This window comes from Martes martes, assembly GCF_963455335.1.
Source record: "Martes martes genome assembly, chromosome: 3".
Taxonomy (NCBI): Eukaryota; Metazoa; Chordata; class Mammalia; order Carnivora; family Mustelidae; genus Martes; species Martes martes.
In genome coordinates, this window is record NC_137890.1 from 67,407,159 (window position 1) to 67,432,265 (window position 25,107).

The window sequence follows — 25,107 nt, forward strand, 5'->3', positions numbered from 1 at the left end:
TTTTGAGAGCGAGAGAACGTGTATGTGTGTGTGTGTGAGCATGCACGTGCACATGAGTGGGGGGCTGTGGGGCAGAAGGAGAGGGAGAGAGAGAATCTTAAGCAAGCTCCATACCCAGCATGGAGTCCCACAAGAGCCTCAATCTTGGGACCCTGAGATCATGACTTGAGCTGAAATCAAGAATCGGATCCTGAACCAACTGAGCGACACAGGTGCCCCACAAGGATATTTGAAGGTGTGTTTCACAGCTTATGATTTCCTGCATGCAAATATGTTCTAAATGTAAATTATTTTGTTTTAAATATTTTATGAGTGAAAAAGAGTCCAGATTTAGCTGGTAGACAAAAATAAGAAGTGGACATTTATTTCAACCATTTTAGAATATCTTCTATTAGTCAATAGATGCTCATCTGACTCTCTTCTCCTAAGGGAGCAAATATAATTGAATTACCATTCCTTTATTAGTCTTCATGAAAGGAAAATCCACTCCACAATAAAGAACAATGTCAAAAGACAATAGTAAAATGCTTGCCTTCTTTTTTCTTAAAATTTTAACCTTGTATTTATTGATGTTAAATAGCAATTTGTTAATAGAAACAAAAGAGAACAACAGAATGTTTTTACTTCTTAATGACTACTCAAGCAAAAACAAAATCTCTCTTACCATCCTGTTGATCCGTACAAAGTCTTCAGGTTTTTTTGCCCAAGGGGGAAGACCAACATCATTTACTACAACTTCATCTTCTCTGACTCCGAGATTGTATCCATTACTGTTGACAAACATCTCTGGTAGGTAATAGAACTCTGGAATTAGTTCCTGCCAGGAATAAAAATGTGGCATGTTAAACCACTTTAAAAATTAGTTGAACAAAAGCATTATAACTTGTTAACTATGAACTGGATTAAATACTTTCTTTACTAAAATTCAGTATTTTATTACCTAATTCTGTTCTTCATTTGATTTTCTTTACATAAGGGGAAGAGAAGGAAGAGAGGAGAAGGAAAGAGAAGACAAATATTTTTCTTGAACATTTTATTTGATAATTTATGTTTATAAGACTTTCAATCTTATCTTGCCAGAACTGGTTAAGAGAAATGGGTTACAGGACCCACAGTAGTTCATAATATCATTCCTAAACAAATATGTAAAGCTATACCTACAAGTCTATGCCACTCATCAAACTTTTCTGAATATTATTAAGGAAATATTCAATTAAAAAAAAGTTGCTGCCAGTATTGGTTAGAAATAATGTCATACCTTCTACTTTTCTTTTTGATCATAAGGGCAATTACACTACATGATTTTTATAAAAAGATTCTTAGTTTTATTTCATAACTTGCCAAAATTACTTTTGTACCTATCATTAAACACAATGAAGAGATGACATACAGCGTGAGAGTAATTTCTAAATATGTAACACAGCACCTGAATGGTACTGGTTTTTAATAAACCGGATGCAAAGACAACCTGTGTTACTTGGATATAGAGATGGCATAAACGACTTGATTCAAGGCAAACTTCTGTTTGATGCACAATGTCTAACATGAGGCTTATGCTTCTTTGGAATAAATCTGGTATAGAAACAAGCTGCTTTTATGACCCTAGAAGTATTTTTTTGTTGTCCTTTTTTTTTTTAAGCAACTGGAAGAAAACGAAAACAAAAACCACTGTAGTTTTTATGTATACCATCTATATAATAATTTAAAAAACCCAACAACAATCTTGTCAAATAGCAAGATGAGGGTTAAATTAACTTTAATTTATATTGTGAAAAGCATAAGATCATTTATTTGTGCCATGATCAATGCGGATAATGTGGTGCCTGAAATTCAACTCTCGCTGGGGTCTTCTCGAGAAATTCACAGAAAAATTAAAAAAAAAACCAAAAACCACCAAACACTGATGTCTTCAAATAAATCAAATTATTAACTTTCAAAGAAAAGCATACACAAAAACTCTCTCTTTATGGGTTCTTCTGCTAAAACCGACATTTGTCTGTGATAGCATAAGTGGGTGTTTATCTTTCTAATATTCTGTGAGAATTTGATTATTATCCATTCTGATGATGATAAATGTGAACCATTAAAAAAAATAACACATAATAAAGTTTGAGTACAGGGCACTGCGACAGGTATGAAGAAAGAAAAATGAACAAGAGATGGTTTTATTTCGAGGAATTTATAATCTGGTCCACAGGGTAAATGCATAAACAGATGGTTATACTATACAATAATAATAGCTTGAAGGAAGTATGAACCAAGAACAAGGGAACACAGAGCAGAAGGCAGGGAACTTGGGGCAAGTCTGGAAAGACTTCACTGGAGACCAGATATTTGAATTAAACTATGCCTAAAGATAAAGGTGGGGGGAAGGGGCAGGGGGACCATCACGGAGTATTACCAGGAAGTAGTAAGGACTGAGTATGAGTGGAGTATAGGATATACTGGGGGATACAGGTCAAGATGGGGGAAGTGGGCTGTTGAGAGTTATACGGAAGAGGTGATGAAGGAAGCTTCATGACAAGCTAAGCTGTTTGGATTTTATATTACTGGACAAATGTATTTTATAACAAGACTTTGAGTGTCAACATAAAGGATGGACTGGAGAGGAGAGACTGGGTGTCTATGTGTATGCAGGGAGAAGGGGAACCAGAAACAGTAAGGACAATGGGAGGGAAGGGGGAGAAGGGCAAGTGCGAGCTACAGTAATGGGACATGTTGTGAGACTTTACTAGGGAGGACAACCTGTGACAGAGGTGAGGATGGGTGTACAAAGAACAGAGGGAATTAGGTGGCTCACACTGTGTGATATTCATTCATTAACAACAAACTATGTATAAGACATCGAGGCCATAACAGAGTGTGGGAAAGGAGAATTATGGTGAGATTAATACAAACTCATGTAAATTTTCAGTGACATGTATATAAAAGGGGAAAATGAGAAAGTGCTGAAAGAAAAAATAATAGGTAAACAAGCACCCTTATTTACAAATCATGATATAGTTTAGTGGGTGGGCAAGGCAGGAGCTAAAGACTGCTTCAGAAATATTCTATCAGTAGTGACTATAATGAGCTGATTTCTGGGCTGGGTAAGCACAATGGTGTATAGTATATTGCTTTGAAGGAGCAATTTGGTAAAGGCGTGTGTGATCACAGACTAGAAGGTAGAAGTAAAGCATCATTCCTATTCTCATTGATCTGTATGCAATCAGAAGTACATAATTGTCAAGATGTGATGTTTCTGTTCCTCTAAAATTCAAATGTTGAGGGTACCTGGGTGGCTCGGGTTGGTTAAGCCTCTGCCTTCGGCTCAGGTCATGATCCCAGGGTCCTGGGATTGAGTCCTGCATCAGGTCCCCTGCTCAGTGGGGAGTCTGCTTCTTCCTCTACCTCTATCCTCCCTGCTTGTGATCTCTCTCTCAGTATCTCGCCCTCCCTCTCTCTCTGATAAACAAATAAAAAATAAAAAATTAATTCAAATGTTGAAACTCTATCTTCTATGATAGTATTAGGAGGTGGAGTCTTGGAAGTTAATTAGAATTAGATGAAGTCATGAAGGTGGAGCCATCTTGAATGAGATTAGTGTCCTTATAGGAGGGAGTCTACTTCTCCTGCCACCTGAGACACAGCCAGACAATGGCCGTCTGTGAACCAGGAAGCATACGCTCACCAGACACCGAACCTGACCATGTGGGCAACCTTAGTTTTGGATCTCCAGTCTCTACAACCGTGGGAAATAAATTTCTGTTGTTTAGAAGCTCCCTAATTTATGGTAAAATATAGATGCCTAAGCTGACCAAGACAATATTTATTCACTTATTATTTCAGTGCATTGAGAGAAAACTTATAATTTTCTTTTGATCTTACTCTCACAGTTTGGGAAAGCACGAACAATTACTAAAAGATATAGAGAAAGGTAAAGAATATGACTGTTTGCACATTACCCATTCTTTATGTGACACAGCACGACAACAGCATTCCAAATGGTCCAGAAGGTGGGAGAGAATGTATGCTCATGCAGTCGCTCTTTGTGGAGCGCGATTTATATGTCGTAGGCTAACAGGAGTCAGGGATTTCCCTTCCTGCCTTTTATCAGTTATTTGTGTTCATGTCCCATCTCTAGAACTAGACTGTCTAAGCTTCCTGGAGGGCAGACAGAGAGACATAGCCACAAGGATAAAGCAATATAGATTTATTTTTTATTTAAACAGCCCAAAGAGTCTCAATTTATCTTCGACTGTCTTGGTGCTTTATAACGTTTTCCAAACATATTATTTTCCATTCTTCCCTATGGCAAAGGGTCACATAAACTATATGGTTATTATTAACCTACTTAGCACCATAATACTATTTTCCTAAATGTCATTAAATTAGATTCAGAAAGGCAACAAAGCCCTAGGATTTTACATTAATACCGATTTGGGTAAAAGCAGATTTTCAAGCCTGATTTTGTGAGGCTTATATTTTGTTGAACCCTCATAGCTCTTGGTGTTATAATTTGTATGCAGCAGGTGCTCATTAAATATTAAGCTATTGATGATATTAGGTAAAGTTATTTTAATATAACTAGAAATCCCTTGGGGCAATATGCAGATGGTTGGAAGAATGCCTCAAGAGTGGAAAAGAGCCAATGAAGGACTTTATTAAATAAAAGAAAAAGGATGAACCCCATCATAAAATTTGTACCCTTCGAGGGCAATTTTCGCAGTTTAAAAAAAAAATGTTATCTTGCTTATCCTAGTTAGGTATAAAAGGTTTAATAGTGTAAAAGAGTTCACTTTAAAATACAGAAAAAGTTGGTTTTAAAGTTGCTGACAAAATTGTACCCAAACTGCAGAAGTGGAAGAAACAAGACCTACTCTTTTTCAATTCAACTCTCTAGCATAAAAAGGGGCTAAAAGCTGGTGGCCACTAAGGAGGAAAAGGAAGGCTAAGGAAGGTCACGTCTGATGGTTACCTAGAAAGGCAGGAGGAAGAGTAGGAGTTCAGCAGGAAGGAATATTCTGGAAGGCTTTAATCAAGGCCAGTTAAATAAAAAAGTAGCATGACTAGGTCCTTCAGGATGAACCCTTAGTAAAGGCTGTGCTCTCCACTCCAGTCCATCTGGCCAGCCGAACTGTGCTCACTAATCAGGGTGTTGACTAAGATGCTGGAAAAAGCTGTTAAATGCCTGATGTTTGAAGGGCTGAAGAAATGCTTTCAGATTTCTAATAGAGGGAACAGTCACAGACAGACACATTTTTCAAGGCAAATATAAAGAAATTCCTGAAGTTCAGCTTAACTGCAAGGCCCCTAAAAATTTCAAAAGACCAGAACTGTGTGGGACTAAAGATGTCTGAACCCTGAATCCTGAGCTGGGGAAGTTTTTGTTTTGTTTCTTTTTCTTTTTCTGAAGAGGAAGGAACCAGTAAAATCACACAGTCTAGGGAGAAGTTGCTAAAGCAGTAGAGTGGGTGTAAATTTTAATGCCTCAGTTTATTTTAAATCTTTAAAATTAAAAGATTAAAAGATCTTGTTTCAAACAGCATTTTAAAATTTAATGTTGGTATACAAATACAGGACATTAGTATAACATTTATATTCATATTTATATAATTTAAAAGATTTGCTTATTTAAAAAAGAAAAACCTCATGAATAAGTGAGTTTCATCTGGGATATTCAACTGTGAAGTTCAAGAAGATGACAATTACTCTATCTGTGCTCTAAGACAAAGAATGAGCTGAAATGTTACCTCTGGTCATTCAATCTTAAAACAGTACGTAGAATTTATTTGTATCTTTTAAAAATTTTTATGTTATTTTGCATTTTATGTTTTTATTTATTTAATTTATTATTTTTATTATTTGTATCTAATGCTATGTCTTTGCACTGTTGTAAGTGCTTTATATGGATTTTCTTAGTCATCACAAAAATTTCACGAGGTAGGTATTCTCATTCTTCCCACTTTCTAGACATGAACACTGAGGCAGAGAGAACATTAAGTAATTTGCTAATGACTACACTGGAAATAGGTGGTAAAGCCCCAAATCAAAACCGATTTCTTTAAATCCAGGGTCTCTGCTCTTATAGTCTCTCTTTTGCCTTCTGAAGCAGTGACCCTGTCATTCTGTATGACTTCATTCAGTTTTGATTTTCTGCATAGCAACTATAATATATAATAATATAATATTATATATTCAATATATTCATATTCAATATTCATATAATCAATAGTCAATATATTCTCATCCATGAAATATATATTATATATTAATAACATTATGTATTATATGTTATATATAATATATATTAGGCTCCTGTGTCACACTATACTAGAAATTTCATGACAGTAGAGATCATTGTCTATTTTGCTCACTGGTTCACATCACTCACTAGCTAGCAATGGTGTCTAGTACAAAAGAGATGCTCAATACAAATGTGTAAGATATAAAAAGAAAAAAAAAAGAATCAATTACTGCTGTGTGTTTATCATCTCCTGAGTTTCAGGCATGAAACAGTAATAAAAACAATACTGAAGGCCACGGTTTTCAAGCTGTGTTAGATTAAGCAGAGGTCCTTCAGGTGAGCGGTTAGTTGAAGGTAAGAGGGAAACAGGGCAGGGAGGCACTTGTGGGATTATCCCTTCTTCTACCAGGAAGAGCTATTTTATGTGCATCAGAATCAAATAGGCATTAAATCTGGACTTCTTGTCAGCTTGGGCAAGATTTTCTTTAAAATAAAGATTTATTTATATATTTTAGAGAAAGAGAGATTCCAAGGTGCTGCAAATCAAATGTGGCCACAGGGTAAAAGTTGTGGCTATAAACCCCTTTATAAGGGCTCAGCAAAATTTAAGGTGGTGGTTTGTAGAACCACTTAGCCACACAAAGGGATTCTGAGAATCCTAAGGGCATTATAAACAGCATCTTAACTCATAGTCAGAAACAGAGGGGATCTTATCTCAAAAGGATTTTTCGGTGCAAGTTTTTTCTCATAATGAACTATAATTTGATACATAGAAAGTCCACAGAATTTTAAAGGAGGTTAAAAGATGCCTTGGCCCCAACTTTTGATGATCAGGAAGCATTTGGAGAAAGCCACTCAGCCGTAGACAAGGGCTAATTTTTTTAAAAAATTTTAAAAGATTTTATTTATTTATTTGACAGACAAAGATCACAAGTAGGCAGAGAGGCAGGCAGAGAGAGAGGAGGAAGCAGGCTCCCTGCTGAGCAGAGAGCCCGATGCAGAGCTCCATCCCAGGACCCTGAGATCATGACCTGAGCCGAAGGCAAAGGCTTTAACCCACTGAGCCACCCAGGCGCCCCAAGGGCTATTTTTTATGGAGAGGAAAGCTGATCCAGAGGGCAAAGCCAAGGTCTCAGAGGACCTGACCCTGGAGTCCAGGAAACTGGCAACACGTGCCTGGCTGTAATTACCAAGAACCAGACGCTGCTCTAGACCTTCCATATCCCCTCCTTTGAAGTGGAGTCTGTTGAGGTTTACCTGGCTCACGACCCTATGCCGAGTGTACAGAGGACAGCTAACTTGTCTTTCTCAGTTCCAGGTGTCCAAATTAGAAATTTCTGCATCGTATCTGTATCTGGACCTGATACAGACCATGAGATACTAGATTTTGATCCTGATACAATAATGTGGCTAACAAGTTAAGTATATTTTGCATCTAGGAGGAACGTGAATTGTGACCAGAGAAAGGGCTTTAGGAGACTATTTCCGAAGAGGGCCACCGACACCCCTCTAACTTCCATGTCCTATTGAAATGTGACTTTGCTGCTCAGCTCACCAGGAGGCAGAGTTCATTGTTCCCCTTCCTTAATATGGGCTGTCCCTGTGACTTGTTTTGACCAACAGAATGCTGTTTCTTTCAAGTTTAGGCATTCAGCAACTTTGCAGTTCTTTTTTTTTTTTTTTTAATCCTCTTGATAGCAAGCCACTGTGAAGAGAAATGTGATTTTCTTAGAAAGACTATACAGAGAGAGGACCAGCCAGGCCAGTTCCAGCCATCCTTGTTGAGGCAACAGATACGTGAGTGAGGTCACTTTGAATCCTCCAGACCCAGACAGGCCCCCCCAGTTGTCCCCAGGTGGATCAGAGACGAGCTGTACCTGACGAGCCTTACTCTGATTGCAGAACCCTAGGGAAAGAAATGGCTGTATTTTTTAAGCCACTAGGGTTTGAGGTCGTTTGTCACACAGCAAAAAATGACTAAAGGAACACCTGATTGATCAGTGATTCCGAGCTAGTCCGAGGGGCTGGATGTGATGATACGGTCATGCAGAAGAGTTAAAGCAGCATGCCAAGCAATGAAAAGGCACTACCAATAACTAAACGGAGCTTGGTGCTAGTTCTGGCTTCCCTCTTACCTACCGTGTGAACTTAGGCAGGCCACTTAATATCTGTGGATCTCCTTTACAATGCGAGAGGAACGATAGCTATCTCACAGGGCTGTTCTGAAGACTACCAAATAAATGACAAAAAAGCATGTTTAAAAACTACTGAGAACCACTCCGAAAGCACGCATGTTCCTCTTGTAACTGGGAAGCATGCTCCTTCAGAAGGCACTTCAGAGACCGACGTGTCTACTTCACGTAAGAGCTCTCCTGCTTACTCTCTTCCCATTGATAGATTTCTGTTAATTAGCTTCCCTTTAATCAAACAGTCCAAGTAGTTTAAGGTTTCCTAAATGAAAAACAGTGTGGAAAGACACCAAATACTATCAAAGAAATGGCAAGATGAATATTATAACAGGCATTTTGTGTCCATAAATGTGATTTCTGGTTTATTTTAACAGCTATACTAAAACCCCACGGTACAGTTAATAGTGTTATATGCGTTCTGTCAATAATGAGAAAATATCCTCAAACACAATTTCTAATTTACAAGCTTATGACAAGTTCAAGCTGCTGAGAAATTGGACTTGAAAGTATGTCTTAGAGTGATAGAAGACCACTATTAACACTATCATAATTGTATACCTATTGCATCAAATCTGACATTTCAGTTTAATATATTTTGCTGAGAGAGCATACCATTTTATGGCTTCCTAGTGAAATCAAATCCAACCCAGACGTTTTCACTTTTCTAATATAATTCACTGCAAGGTTTTAAAGCTGCCATCTCTTTTCTTCCTTTTTTTCAAAAGATTGATGCCCTGGCATTCGTTAATTCCACAAGAGCTCATAATGGGTCAATGAGTCAGTGGCGAGCACCTCCATTAACTGTATTAATTTACACTATGTCACCTTAATGACATTTTGTCACAGCTACCTTTCCTGACATCTACATAGCTATTCAAAAGTAATATAACAACTTTTGAAGGCATTAAGGAATCGTAGTGTAAGAACTCCGGTGAGTTGAATGTCATTGTTATCAAGACTACACTAGAGGAGAGAAATAAAAAAGAAAATAAAAATAAAGTAAAAAACTAACAAATCTGACTTAACTCAGGGGACCTGGCTCCCAAAAGGTCACTTCACCAACACTCCATCTCTGCCCAGCTTGTATGCATTACCACAGGAAGAGACTGATGTTAATAAAGACAGACAGAATGAAACCAACCACTCCATTCTAGTTCTTTCTTATATGATTATCTAAGCTAGGAGATATTGCAGACATACTTTTCTTCATAAATGGAAACTCATTTCCTTAAAATTATATCCAATGCTTTATTTAACAGCTTAGGGATAAGAAATCAAAAGCTTAGGTTTTAACACACGGTTAGCAAAACTATTATTACTCTTGGTAACATATTCTTCCCTGCTAAATCAAGTATTATTTCAGACGGAAAAAAATACCATGTGTTTTAATCAATATATTTAAATGTGAATTTAGAAAGTCTCAAGTTACTACCAGTATTACCAAAAAACCTCTTTAACATTTCCTTAATGAGAACCCTCAAATTCTGATGCCATACATGGAAAGACAGACACATTTGGACACACAGACACACAAACACACACGAAATAGAGGAAAGAAGACTGAGAAACCATACTTGTAATGCTGTTTGATGCGATTTCAAAGATCTTTTTCAAATCAATAAGAAAAAAATATTTGACCCAACTGAAAAATGGGAAAAGGTATGACTAAGTTTAGGGGTCAATTATTGAAATATGAAACATGAAAAATGCTCAACTTCACTCATAATTAATGACATACAAGCCCACACAAAGACAACTCCATTTTCACTCACCAGATTAGCAAAAATTCCACTATTTATTATAATAATGATGAGGGGGGCGTGGGGAAGGAAGCATCCTCACACATGCTCTAGGGAGTGAATTATCATCTTTGGGAATAATGGTTTGGCAATATCTTTCCAAATTAAAAATGTATATAGCCATTTAGCCATTAATAGAAATTATCCTTTACACGTATATGCAAAGGTCATCAAGATCACGTGCAAGGGTGTTTACTGCAGCCTTGTGTTGAACAGGAACAATCGCAGAGAAAGACAAACTACCCATAAATAGGAGATTGTCTACATAAGTTATCGTGTATGCATGCAGTGTGCAGCCCTGAAAAAGAACGGGTCTACATGGAAAGATATTCATGATATAGTATGATAAAATATGAAAGAGAACTGTCATTGGGGGGAAAACATCCCTGTAATGTCAAGCTGGGGAAATGAGCTTCTTATGAACTAATTAAGTCTGGGGGTGGGGGAATAAGTCCTGTTTGTATTTGGCACAGCTGCTTGAGGATAAATAAAAAACCTTCCCATTTAGCGACAGCCACATTGGTCTTTGTCCTTGATGATGTGACCCGCAGGACCCAAAGGAACACAACTGGTAACAACATGCAACCGTTTCTTGAAAGTACCAGAACAGGAAAACTCTGGGAGAAATCCTAGCAGTTGTAGAGGGAAAAGCCTGATAGGAACATTGATCATCGGAGACTGACCTGTACCTTGGTGAGATATTTTTGGTGATGAGAAGCATCAATAAAGTTCTCAGGATAGAAAGTAAAGTGTAACATTGTATCTACTCACGTAAATTAGAATGATTAACTCCGATCTGTGTGTGGGTTTGTGTGGGTTTGTGAGGGTAGGTCTTTGAATTAAGCTGAAAAGCCCATTTTCTTTTCTGTGATGATGTCTGATAAGAGTGAGCAGGCATTTTCACTTGATATAATTTGGTACAATGTGGATATTGCTCTGAATTAAGATACGAATAACCTTAAGGAGGAAGCCTTAAAATATAGATAATAATATTTAATTCAAACACAAAATACTTATTGAGTGCTTTTTATGAACATTAGGCTAATTCTAGAAGTTTCTGGACTCTTCATTTTCTGTGTAAATTCTGAGTGTTACAGAAGAAGAAACGGACTCTCTCCCTGATTTCATTGGGAAGGAGTCAGTTTAAATGATGGCTCGCGGATGCTTTAGAGTTTAAATCCTCAGCGAAGTTATAAGGCTGCTGGGAGAAAACTGTATTCCTTCAGAGTTTAGTATAGTAAGGATGCATGTTAAATTATCTTATTGTCAAATATGAATATGTTATATGCACAAATTAATATTCATTTATGCAAACTTTGATAGTAATCGAACAAAATACATGAAGAAGCTACACGGATCAATCTTGTTTGTTTTCTGCTTTCAAAAAGAACTGAACAAAGTTGTATTCAATCAGTTTTCTTACACTTCAGTAACACTGTGATTGCCTTTAAAAATGTTTGCAATAGATAAACACAAATATGAAAATGATAATTTTGACCTTAATTCACTGCCTTTTGTTGGCTTAAGACCCTAAATGGAGTAACTCCATAATATTTTTATATTTAACAATATGAATGGCAGTGATAGGGAAAAAACTGCCTTGAAGAAAGAGGCTTTAGGAACACATATACATGGTGCAATAACCTGATCAGATCTAAGTATCAGAGAATAAATGAGAAAAATGAAAGAACAAATGTATGTTATTGTTTTGAACAGAACCTTTTTTAAGAAACAAAAGCCCATTTAAACGAATAACAAATATTAGTATTTAACAATCGTTAAATACTACCAACTGTAAAATTACTCTGCTCTTTGGCTGTTCCAGGGTATTGTGTGTGTGTTGGTTTAATCTAATGTGTATTGTTGCATGGTATCCCCAGGCACAGTCAAGTAAAAGCTAAGGCTGTACAGAAAAGCCTACATTTTAAATGGGTCTTGTCATTAATGCTTTATTAATTGCCCCAGGCTACGTAAACCCAAGCCTGGGCAAGCTATAACAATATGACACATTAAGGTCAAATCCAATTCCTGCTGTGTTTTATGGAATGGGCCAAATATTGAGTTAACAGCAGGAAAGGCAATTTATGGCCTTTTCTTTCCATCTCCAGATTATTCAATCTAAATTAGATAGGAATTTTTTGAAATTACAAAAACACCTTAACTGAATAATATAAATGAATTCTGAATCATTTTCTGTGATGCTCAAAATTATTTCCTCTAGTTTCCTTTTAGGTTAGATGTACCACATGCTTTTAAAATACAATGGAACAAAACTGTCTTACACATTCAATTAAATTTTAAAAAATCAAGATTTCTGCATATTTTGAGATTAAATTACTATCAAGGAATAAAAGAACCCACCTTTACATCAGAAGTATCTCTCTGACTAGTTCTCCAAGATCTTGCAACCGATGAGAAGGTTCGATCTGGATGGTCAAACTTTCCATCATTTGCATTGAGGAAGAAGGTTGTGAAAGGTTCCTAAGAGAAAAGAGGAAGAAGAATCAGGAATTTGACCCTCCTGAAGGCAGCTTCCTTGTTCTGTTGTAAAATATGATGGTCTTTGAAACCCCCGTGAGGTACAAACAGTGCAGGGTCCTGGAAAGATGCCTACGTTGAGGAGTCAGGGGATGGCTGACTGGGCCTGACTGGGCTACCGAGGCACTGTCACTCTGCAAACTTGGCAGGCCATTTTGCTTCTTGGGCTTTAGTCTTCTGATCCATAAGATGATGGTGTTCTAGTGCTCTAATGATTTAATGATGAATGATTTTGAATTATTATCAGTTTGTAAGTCAGATGTTCTTTTTCATAACTAAAGCCATACGTAATGTATTAATACCACCAAAGAAAATCACTCTGGCACTGATCACTGCACTGTGGAATTGGGCAGGGAATGGCCATCTTCTATTACCTATGAAAATCTATTAAAACTACATGTACCACATCATGGTCTGATGAGCTTTTTAAAATGCAAAGTTCTGTTGAAAATCTTTCAGTAGCTCTTCAGAGCTCTTCAGAGAAATTCTAAATCACTCAACTTGTCTTAAAAGATCCTGAATGATCTAGAAACTTACCTGTCACCTTCCCTTCTCCACATTCGCAGGTGGTGACACACTCCTCTCACTTTCTGTCCTTTGTAGGGGATGTTCCCTCTGCCTGGTACCAATTTATCCCTTCCCTTCACCATCCTTGCTTGGCTAAGTTCTTTCTATCCTTTATGTCTCCGCCAGAACTATCCTTTATGCCCCAGCCAAGATGTCACTTTTCTCCTGAAAGATTTTCCTTGATTTGCCAAGCTCTCCAGTATGTTCGAATACAACCTATATTTTCTAAATACGTCACTAAAACACTTGTCACACTGTTTTGTAAGTGATTTGTAACTTGTCTATCTCTCCCCACCCCCCACAGAAACCTGTCATGCTCACTGTTTTATCTCCAACACTTTGAACAATACCTGGTACACAGAAGTTGCTCCATGTATAATTTGGTGAAGAAATGAATGAAATAAAGTGAAGGGCAAATAAGACTAGATAACTCTAGTCCTTTCGGTACTCTGTCACTCTCACCTCATAGAAACACAGTATCTGCCACCTAGTACGTGCCCATAGCAGGAAACCTAAGAATGACTATCACATGGTTCTAATGCACTTAGTTTTAATGCTTTCTGTATACTTTTTATGTTGGGAGAGAGGCATTATTTCTGATGCCATTAAGTTCACTTCTGAATAACATTTATTCTTACCAAGGATCTCTTACTTAACTACAAGTATAACACAGATAAATATCTATATTCTTTTCCATGGTTTCATTCTTTCTTAAGTCTAGGATGAATGACATGTCACCCCCTAGGTTCAATAATGCTAAGAAATCCACACGATGTTTTCCTGAACAGTTACATTTCTTCAGTATATAATCCCTATTATTTTTTTATACCTCTAAAACATTACTGGGCCCCTTCAAACTTTTCTTGTCGTCATTGGCTGTAAGGGCCAGCTGCTGGCCAACAGGCACAACCATTCAGCTTCCTCAGTCTCTTCCTGAAATTTAGTGTGGCTGGACATCCTCAGTGTTATAAGTTTGTAACAGATCACCGATTTTTTATGTTCACTATCAGATGACAGTAAGGTGTGATTAAAGAGATAAGATGAAGAATGATATAACAATATATTGAGAAGGTCTGTATTACTGATTCTCCTGAAAATCAGATCTGCATCCAGGAAGCCCATATTGCTGTCTAAGATTTTAAGTGATATGAAAGACAAATAGATGTCACTGAAATTAAGTTAGGAAGAAAACTCTTATGAGATGTCCTTCACTAATCAATTTGCTTTGCAGATTTTTTAGCTAACTAATAAACATTAGGTAATTAATGCGGCATATCTTGGCACAAAGTTCAAGTGGGGGTAAAACCCATACTAGAAGTAGCAAATGGCAAACTGAAAGAAATAGGACAGATGTAAGTTGGAATCTTGGTGGCATAAACCATTAACTTCTTTTAGGCAAGTTAACCTCAAGTTTCGTGTTAAGTTACTGCTTCAGGTCCTTTATCTATGTTAATTGGGAAGGACAACACCTAGGGGATAATTATGGGCATTATAGATAATTAAATAATATTGAGAAAGCTTGAAGTGTCTCACCTGACACAGTTATAAAAATGACTACAGGTTTATGTACTGTGTCAAGTCTTCACTGCTGGGCTGGGCTTCACGCCAGACTGACAACCTGGCCAGATGCTTGCTGCCTTAGGTCCTATCCATGTCTGTATCCTTAGCACCAAGTATTGGGCTTGGGTCATAGTGTTTAATAAATGTTTCTCGAATGCACCTCAACATACAATTACTGTTGGGAGATTAGGTATGCCTGGGTAAGAGTAAGATAGCTTTTGTCAGTTCTTAGCTACTTGTTTGACCAAAATGGTATAACTTCAGAATCCATTTCTTCATTGCTCTAGGACGCCGATGTCGGGTGTGGTTTTTTTTTTTTTTTGTTTTTTTCTTCTCTCTCTCTCTGCAGGTGTAGCCAGAGATTAATTTAGAAGGATGGCACTTGTCTCTACAATTTTTAACCTATTATACAGATGTGAGTGAAGACCCATTTATACATGCAAAGCCTTACTTTTTTTTTTTTAATCATCAGCCAGTAAAAGCTGATCTCTATCCTGACCTAAATCATAAAATCCTTCCTGGTTTTCAACCTTAACAGAGGCATGCCAAAAATAACACAGGTGGGCATAGTACAAAGAAATCTGAAATTAAAGAATTATTTTTCTTTCTGGTCCTCAAGTTTATGAAACTGGTGGCACCCAAAGGTGGAGAATATGGAAGAATTCCACATTTCACAGTTTTAAGTAGCTTTTAAAAAGATCTGATTAACAACTGTTTCAGGGTCACATACTACATTACTGACATATATTCTCATTATTCCTGAAGGCCTCCAGCTGCGACAGTGGTAGAATACGAATGGAAATTGATAACCTATTTGTTTCTAAGTGAGTATTGATCTTTCAAGCTCTGATTACCGTAGAGATTACCTTTTTCCATGTGTCTCCTTATTACCTTCAAGGCACAGTGGAAGACTTTTCTTTTTTCATTTGACTCACGCCTCACTAACAGTAAGGGTTAAGTGCTATATTATGCTTAAGAAACTTCTGTATTTTTTTACTTAACATATGCTGATTGAACTATTTTCTGTGTGTACATTAGCATATTAGATAATTTATCATTCTACTAGAAAAGCTTTTGGTTTGCAAGATGTGCAAATGAAAACACATTAAGCAGAAATTTCAGAAATTAAAATGTGGGCATTTGTTGGATTTTGCGAGCTTCCTGTTAGGTCCTGTCATATGAATGGCTGACGGACCTCCTTCTTCTAATTACATCTACCCTAAGGTCACTTCGTATCTTCCAACCCTGTCTTAGTACTAGAAAACCCAACCAACCAGGCCTGCACTGGGTAGTTGTATCCGTCCTACTGAATTCTATCAGAACCTTATCCCCTGTGAGGACACTAACAACTTTTCTGGCCTTTCAATGATTACAGACCCATGAACTCTATCTTGGGCAATCTAACCTTCTTCTCCTGCCCCTCTTCTCTTTACTCAATCCCTCTCTTCTTCTGTCTTCTATATTTGCAGAGTAATCTCATAAGAATCTTTTAAGTCCCTCTCTGCTATGCTTTTCTTCTTTGCTTTCCTTTATTTGGGGGGAATAGGCAGTGCTTGGAACACAATTCTACCAAAGGAAAGTGTGTATCTTGAAGTGACATGAAGCGTAATAAAGATCGAAGGGAAGGGAACGAAGACGACTGGGCACATTTTCTGTGCTCAGCCCTGTATTATTTCACTTAACTCCATCCTTGTGATTATCCTTCAGAGTAGGTATAATTATTTCTGTTTAACATATGAAAAAATTCAGGGCCATATTCTAGGAAATGGAGAAGCCATTATTTGTACTGTGCATTGTCTAACTCCAGAAATTTGTTTTCTCCCATTCCTTTTGAAGGAATCTAGAAGTATCTTTTAGAATCTTCAAAAAGTCTCTTTTAATTGACCTACATACCTATTTTAAACCAGGCTTTTGGTTCAAAATTCCTTATCTGTTGGAGATTCTTCAAAAAATTAGGAATAGAATTATCATATAACCTAGCTCTTCCATTTCTGGGTATTTATCCAGGGAATACAAGAAGACTACTTTGAAAAGATACATGTACCTCTATGTTCATTGTGGCATTATTTACAATAACCAAGATATGGAAACAACTTAAGTGTCCATTGATAGATGAATGGATAAAGAAGCTGTGGTGAATTTATACAGAGCACTACTACTCAGCTATAAAAAAGGATGAAATTGTCCCATTTGTAATAGTATGGATGGGCCCTGAGTGTATCACATGCTAAGCAAAATAAATCAGATAGAGAAAGACAATATTGCATGATTTCACTCATATGGAATCTAAACACACACACACACACACACACACACACACAAACAAACCATAAATGAAAAGGGTAAAACAAAACAAATTCGTAGACACAAGGAACAGACTAGTGGTTCAGAGGGGAAGGGCTTCGGGCAGTGGTTGAAGTGGGTGAAGAGGGTCAACTATATGGCGATGAATGGTAACTAGACTTCGGGTGGTGATCACTTTGTAGCAAACACAGATGTCAAATTATAAAGAAAGACGAAACTTGTATAATACCTGAAACTTATATAATAATTAAAAAATAATAAAAAAAACCCCAGAATTCCTCATCTTTCTCTAAGTAAATCTGTATTGTCCGTAAGCATCAGTATTCAAGATAAACATGAAAACACTATTTTAGTCAGTAGCATTATCTTTGGGCTTTAATTACAATACCTGCAGAAGTGTTTCTAATATTTTTTTCACTACAAATACATATTTTTAAAGATTCAGACTCTTGGGTAGACTTTCCAAAAAACCCATAATTTATTTTTAAAAGTCTCAAATTCCACAACTGATTTATAAATGAACTTTTGTTGCACAACCTATTTAACTTCCTTAAAGATTATGATTAAATGTTTGACAAATGAGTTTTGAATAGTTCGGTGGAATATAGTGTATTTGGAAGGTGAACAGGTCGCTGAGGGATGTAAAGGTCAGAGGGTAAGATTTAATTACTTCTGTGTGTATGTTATATGCTATATGTTCAGGGTAAGATTTAAAGTGAAAACATTCCAAGTAAAATGTGCCTTTTATACTAGTTAATATCTGAAGAAACTCCAAACTCCACTCTAATAGTTCATTCATCATTTGCCCAATGGCAGCTACCAAGGAATCAGTCTTTTCAGAATCTTGTAATTCAGATGAGTGATTTCACTGGTAGTTTGTCTAAAATAATATTTTTAATTTAAAGAAATGAGTTATGTAGTTGATTAACATTTTAAAGCAGTTATTATCATTGTTGGTACTAACATATTGATTGAAACTAACAATGAGTTTAATGACTTTGAGTGCAAAAGGCTTGAAAGTTAAAAGGGCAAATACTTACTTACTCTCTATTTTGTTTTTATGAACAAATTCTAAGTGACACGAATTCTAATGCATTTTCTACTTCATAAACTCCATGGGATGGGAGTGAGGAAATCACAATTCCCTGGGCCATTAGGCTAAACACTTAGTAAGCTATTAGACTGGGATACTTTTATTTATAATAGCAGGACCCAAGATGTGTTGGCTAAATGAGTCCCCATAAAAGCAATCCTATAGATCCGTTCTGTCTAATACAGCAGCCACTTGCCACTGTGACTATTGAGTACCTGAAGTATGGCTCCTTCAAACAAAATGTGCTATAAATATAAAAATGCATTCTGGATTTCAAAGACTTCGAACCAAAAAAGAGTAGAATATATCTTCCATAATTTTTATACTGGTTATGTGTTAAAAGTATAACATTCTGGGGCGCCTGGGTGGCTCAGTGGGTTAAAGCCTCTGCTTTCCGCTCAGGTCATGAAACCGGGGTCCTGGGATCGAGCCCCACATCAGGCTCTCTGCTCGGCAGGGAGCCTGCCTCCTCCTCTCTCTCTCTCTGCTTGCTTCTCTGCCTACTTGTGATCTCTGTCTGTCAAATAAATAAATAAAATTTTTAAAAAAGTATAACATTCTGAATATACTGGGTTAACAAATACATTTATTAATATTAATTCCACCTGTTTCTTTTTACTCTTAAATGTGGCTACTAGAAATTTTAAATTATGTAAGTGGCTTGCATTTTATTTCTATTGTGCAGCACTGTTATAGATAATACTGAAAGGGATTTGTAGAATAAATATGAACAGAATTTATGCCATACTCTTGTACAGATTCAAATTTATACTCCATTCCACTGGAATCATAAATCAACTTAAGGATGAATTGTGATTTATGATTTGAGAAAGTATTTAACTTTATCAAGGATACATGAGTCTTAAGTTAAATCAAGCTGCTGCTAGCAAGTATTCTTTTACAGATTTATTTATTTATTTTTGAGAGAGAGTGCACATGCGCATGTGTAAGTTGGGGGGAGGGGAAGGTGGTTCGGGAGAGGGGGAACCCTCAAGCAGACTCCCTGCTGAGTGCAGAGCCTGACACAGGCTCAGCTCCAGGACACTGAGATTATGACCTAAGCTAAAATCAAGATTTAGATGCTCAACCAACTGAGCTACCCAGGTGCCCTAATAGCAAGTGTTTTTATGGACTCACATAAATAAGTAATAAATCTGACTTCAGATTAATTTGATTACACAAAAACTATTGAATATCAATTTATATATGTCAAAATGCTATTACATATATACTCTCAATTAATTCTCAATCAATCCAGTTTTATGATAATATTCTTTCTGAAATGATTTCGGACATTTTTTTTTTTTAATCACCAAAATAAGAGGTGTCTCACTCTCCCCATGGCCATGGTTCACTAGCAATGATTGTCCTTGATGAAATCCAAAGACATCCTTGATGTGAAAAGGCCTCCCAGGATGAGTATCTCTAGCTTCAATGCTTTCTAAAAATTTCCTTCTCTAACAGTTTTGGAAGTCCCTTTGAGCGTGACCTCTATGTCACCAAATAGACCGGGCTGATTAGGAAGTATATCTAAAAGGCAGTGTAAGCCTGGATATGTCTTTCCTTGCCTTGTAGAGTGAATTCTGGGCAGCAAACATAACTTGAACTTTACTGACACTCTTTTTCTCTAGGCTTTTTTTTTTAACCCCCTCTTCTCATTTTGTTGTTATAACATTTATAACATGCACTGCTAATCAGTCATTTCCCATTGGTGGTGGTAATGACTGAGAATTTGGTTTTATGATCTCACCATTTGGTGATCAGAGAATTTATTAGTCTTTTTGTTTTCTTGTCTGCCTATTTGTGAGCCCAAATCAAATAAGAAGATATTTTATGTCCATGGTAAAGGACACCAGCTCCTTGAGATCTTGAATGGTAATTTTTTGTCTTTCTGTGTTTTGTTTTGACCTGTGGCTGATATTACAGGATAGCAGCTATAAGTTCTCAATATACCGGTGTGTCTGTAATTCAGAAAAGCTTTTAACTCCTGTGTGAGTGTGAAGTATTTTCCTACATCTGGAGAGTATTTAAAAAATTATTATAACCCATAAACTAAAGTGCTCTGTTCTGATTGGTTTATAGGGGTAGCCAGGCACCTATTTAAATCTTATATTCCTCAAAAATTAACAGAAATAGAAATTCTTGTTCTTTAAAAGCGTTAGAGTTAAAAAATTTTCTTAAGAAACATTAGCTCAGAAACATTTTTATAAAAGAATCCAAGCTCGTGTAATTAAGGTGACTTTCTGGACAAATCAGACTAATAACTTTGGTCTAAAAAAGAAAGTTTTATGTATTTTCTTTTAGTTTATAATTACAGAGTTTATTTTTTATATAATATTTGGGCTTATTTCCTAATAGGCTAGTTAGATCTAAACTTTCTAAAACTACTCATACTGCTTTAAGATGATAAAAATATAAAATTTCTGTTCAGTTAAATTGAGTCACAACTCTGACAAATCTTTTACTATAATAACAGTAATTGTTTGTAACATATTACCTATCAGTGATTTAAAAGTTACTTAAAAGATACTCACACTGTATTTGTTTTAAGTCAATTTGTCCCCATAACAGAAAGAATGTTTGAGAAGGACCTCCAAACTAAAGCTGTCAGTTAGGCAGAGGAAAAGAAAATCTTTGGAAAATATAAAATGTGGTCTCACATACACACATTTTCTTTCTTTTTTATTTTTTTTAAGATTTTATTTATTTATTTGACAGACAGATCACAAGTAGGCAGAGAGGCAGGCAGAGAGAGAGGGGGAAGCAGGCTCCCTACTGAGCAGAGAGCCCAATGCGGGGCTCGATCCCAGGATGTCCCAGGACGCTGGGATCATGACCTGAGCTGAAGGCAGCGGCTTTAACCCACTGAGCCACCCAGGCGCCCCTCACATACACACATTTTCATGTACTCTACTTTACCTGTGTGTTTCTGAGGTAAATCAGCCTCATGAAACAGAATGGTCTAAGGTATATTTTGGTAAGGGGAGAAGACATTGTTGATTGTACTGATTTATAGATTCGGTTTAACATTCTATAATACTCCTCAGTTGCTTGTAGAAAAAAAAATTCAGACCATCTGACTCCAGTAACTGTTCTTAACTAGACTGGTTTGAAGAGAGCAAGACTAAAGACTTAAGGCAAGAAGATTTGTTAAGGGCTTCTGCAATAGTCTAGATGAGAAAAATGGGAATCTAAACTAAGGAAATGCCAGAGTTAATAGAGCAAGGAGACAGACTGCAGACATACTTAGCTGCTGAAATCTAGCTGATGCGATGTCTGACTGGATATAATAGGCTGGTAAAATAGAGAAAATATCTAGATCAGGCAACTGGGTGAGTGATCACACCATTTATTTAGATTGGAAATGCAGGAAGAACCAAAGATGAGTTCATTTTTGGAAATGGTGTACATGGTATTAGGAGGTGTTCAGGTAGAAATATCCAGTAGGCACTTTTGGAAATAAAAATAAAATAAAAATAAAAGCTGGGAGCCCAAGAAAAACGCTTGCAATGAAGACAGAAGCTGGATGGCATTAGCTTATAACTAAATGGCATAGCCCAGATAAAGAATACAGAAAAATCCTGGGGCACACAAACATCGAGGAAAAAAAAAAAATCTGAGCATGAGACTGAGTTAGGATGACAGGAAGTGAACCAAGAGAGGATACTGTCTGAGGAGTCATGAGAAGGAAGAATTTTTTTTTTCAAGATTTTATTTCTTTGTTTGAGAGAGAGAGAGAGCACAAGCAGGGGGAATGGGAGAGGGAGAAGCAGGTTCCCAACTGAGCAGGGAGACTGTTGAGGGAGGGACTCCATTCTAGGACCCTGGGATCGTGACCTGAGCCAAACGCAAACACTTAATCAAATGAGCCACCCAGGCACCTTGAGAGGGAAGAATTCCAAGAAGGAGAAAGTAAGGAATGGTGCCAAAAGCTTCAGATACATCATGGTAAGAAATGGGAGGTTCTAGCCCCATCACTTGTGACTTCCGCAAAAACAGTTCAATAAAGGGGTGGGTGTGGAACCTAAATCAGCCAGGCTAAAAGACTGAATGGGAAGTGATGAAGCAGAGAGGAGCACGGGACAGTGCAGTTTAGTGGAGGCTGTGCTGACCTGTGGCTATGAAGGAAGGGAGCTGGAAAGTAACTGCAGGTTCGGCCGGGGCGCAAGGAAGCATGTCTGTGTGTGTGTGTGTGTGTATGTGTGTGTGTGTGTGTGTGTGTGTGTGTGTGTGTGCACGTATGTGTGTACATATGGATGTATACATGTATTTGAAAGATCAGAGAGATTTGAATGTGTTAGGAGAAAGAGAAAGAAACAGAAAGAAGTCTTCAAAACATTTAGAAACTGTTCTTAACGCATACTGCCCAAGAAGCAAGCTGGAGAGGGCCAGGGAAGAAAGCCAGCTTGCGACCATCGGTGAAAAAAAGAAACAGTGGACATTACGGATGCATTCCAAGAGTATGGTTCCTTTTATAACTGGTTTAGGCTTAAGTAGCTCACAATAATCTATCTTCCTAACCCAATTTTGTAAATGAGAAAACTCATTTAAAAGAAAAGGGTTCAGGTTTTACTAGAGTTTGAAATCTCATTTCTAGTTCACCGGCCTCTAATCTTTGTTTAAAACAAATAACAGGTATAGTAACTTAATGAAGAGACTCACAATTCGAACAAGCCAGGATAAGGTAGATGTTGCTGTTGAGTAGTGCGTATTATAATGGTAGGGGGGGCTTTGATCATCTTCCCATGTCTCATAACGCTCTGCATAAAACACAGCTCTCTTTGGGTTCAAAGCACCGATTGGCTGTAAGAAGAGAAAAGAAGCATTTCACTTAATACAGTTATATTAAGCATGCTATAACTCTTTATGCTAAAAGTACTTACCATTAATTCATTTTAACCACAGAGCATACAAAATTTTTATTATATTTTATCAAATTTGATTTTAATATTAATTATGGATCATGACACATGCTAAAAATCTCTCAGGAAGAGAAGTCTCTGGATTTTGCGAAGCTTCTGGATTTTACTAAAAGTTTCAGTAAACTGGATTACTAGGATGATCCAGTTTAAACTGTCAAGGCAAAACCAAGACTTTTCATGTCATTGTCCTGCCTATTTAGTAATAACCATAATGAACGTTTAACTTGATCATAGGAAATCCAAGGAGGAGAAGGTGAAGCAGTTGACCATGTGACAACCGTATTAGAGAAAACCTTCTTTTACCAGAGAGCCACCCACAGTGTGAAAGATAATAATCATCTGCACGGAAACCCTGTTGGAATGCTGGTTTCATTTTGTTATTATACAAATGTTGCATACATCTTCTTTATTAAGTGAAACTACAAACCTAAGGCTGATGAAAATAATCCAGACAATTCCCAAGTTCCTAGAAAGCATTTTGTAAAGCCACTAAGACCTTCCTATCATCCCAATGATGACATTAATCCTTGGAGTGGAGCACACAGTAAAATGCTCAGGATACAATATACATAGATTTTTTTTCCCCCTCAAAAAAGTGTGTGTTAATTGGATCATTGCCTCAAACTTCTTAGCACACCTAATCATTAAAAGAATTTCTAGCATATAGTCCTCATGATTTCAAATAAGAAACTGTGTTAGCTTCAATTTCTTGATTTTGGTTTATGGGACATGGAGTCCATTCTCATGATACCTAATAGCTACGTTATTTTGCTTTAGGATGCATTCTATTATATATAAATATTTATAGAGAAAACAAAAGATGAACACTAAGTATAATATAGAACTCCTTTATTCAAAATTTAATATTACTAGTTAACTATGAAGTTCCCCCCAGGGCTTAATTTTAACAAGAGAAGCAGTAGAAAATTAGTGCTTCAATGGGACAAATAATGTTACACAAGAGAGAAAGATTCATTTATAAATTGTTTGTAAGCTTTTTCTTTTGGTCCTATGGGACTAATTCAAATAACACAATGATGTCAGCAGTTAAAGGTCTGTTAGAATTTCCATAATAAACTCTTATTTGCAAGGGCTCTTATCTTTAATACTAAAATTATTTGTAAACTACGCTCATTTTTCTTTAACTAAATTATGACTTAACAAAGACTAAACAATTTAATTATTTTTTAAAGTTTTTGAAAACTTTGGTTTAATTTAATTATTTAAAAATGTTTAAGAACTTTGGTTTAAATATACTTTTTAAATATTCTAAGGCTTACATTTTATTCTACATTAAATTTCACTGTTCATCTCTCAAATCTTTTTGCATAGATATAAAAAGGCAATATAATTTCATTAAATATCACATAGAATATTAATAACATTAAAACAAATATATAAGTAATTTTTGGTAAAAGGATATTTACTATAGTAGAAGGAATGTGAGCTGTTCCTGAATTGAAATAGTTTTTCATTTAAGATAGCCAACATATCTTATACTTTCTAAATGTGCAGACATCTGTTTTTCTTTCTCAATATTAAAAGACTATTTTTTCAAAACATTTAAAATGTTTAATACTTTGTTCTCTCTTGAATAGGCTAATGGGTCTTTCACATGCATGAAATGGCTTCCAGTAGGTAAGGACTGACCATATCTGAGATTTTGTTTGTTCACACAAAACATTCTTGAAAAAGGAACAAGTCCCTTCCTTTAACCTTTTCCAGCTTCTCACCAACTACTGGAAAAAGGATAAAGTAAATATTTACACTTTTTATTTTACTTGAGTTTCATCAAAGTCATTGTTTTGGAGTGTTTGACAGAGTAGTACTTTGTAGGAAACAGTTGCACAGTATTAAAATATACACATGCCTCCATTAGTAACTTCTTAAAATGAATTTCCAATTTTGA

The 25,107-nt window shown here is 36.4% G+C and overlaps 1 protein-coding gene across 1 annotated transcript in view; it reads right to left on the minus strand.

The window, feature by feature from the left end:
* The window catches only part of LOC308339566 (neurobeachin-like), a 304,645-nt gene that overhangs the window by 57,251 nt on the left and 222,287 nt on the right, over positions 1 to 25,107 (minus strand). The window contains exons 11-13 of the mRNA XM_080798361.1: positions 22,939 to 23,079; positions 12,576 to 12,695; positions 665 to 817 (exon numbers count right to left, since the gene is read on the minus strand). Of these exons, the coding sequence (XP_080654487.1) occupies positions 665 to 817; positions 12,576 to 12,695; positions 22,939 to 23,079 (414 nt within the window). The remainder of the gene's footprint in view (positions 1 to 664; positions 818 to 12,575; positions 12,696 to 22,938; positions 23,080 to 25,107) is intronic.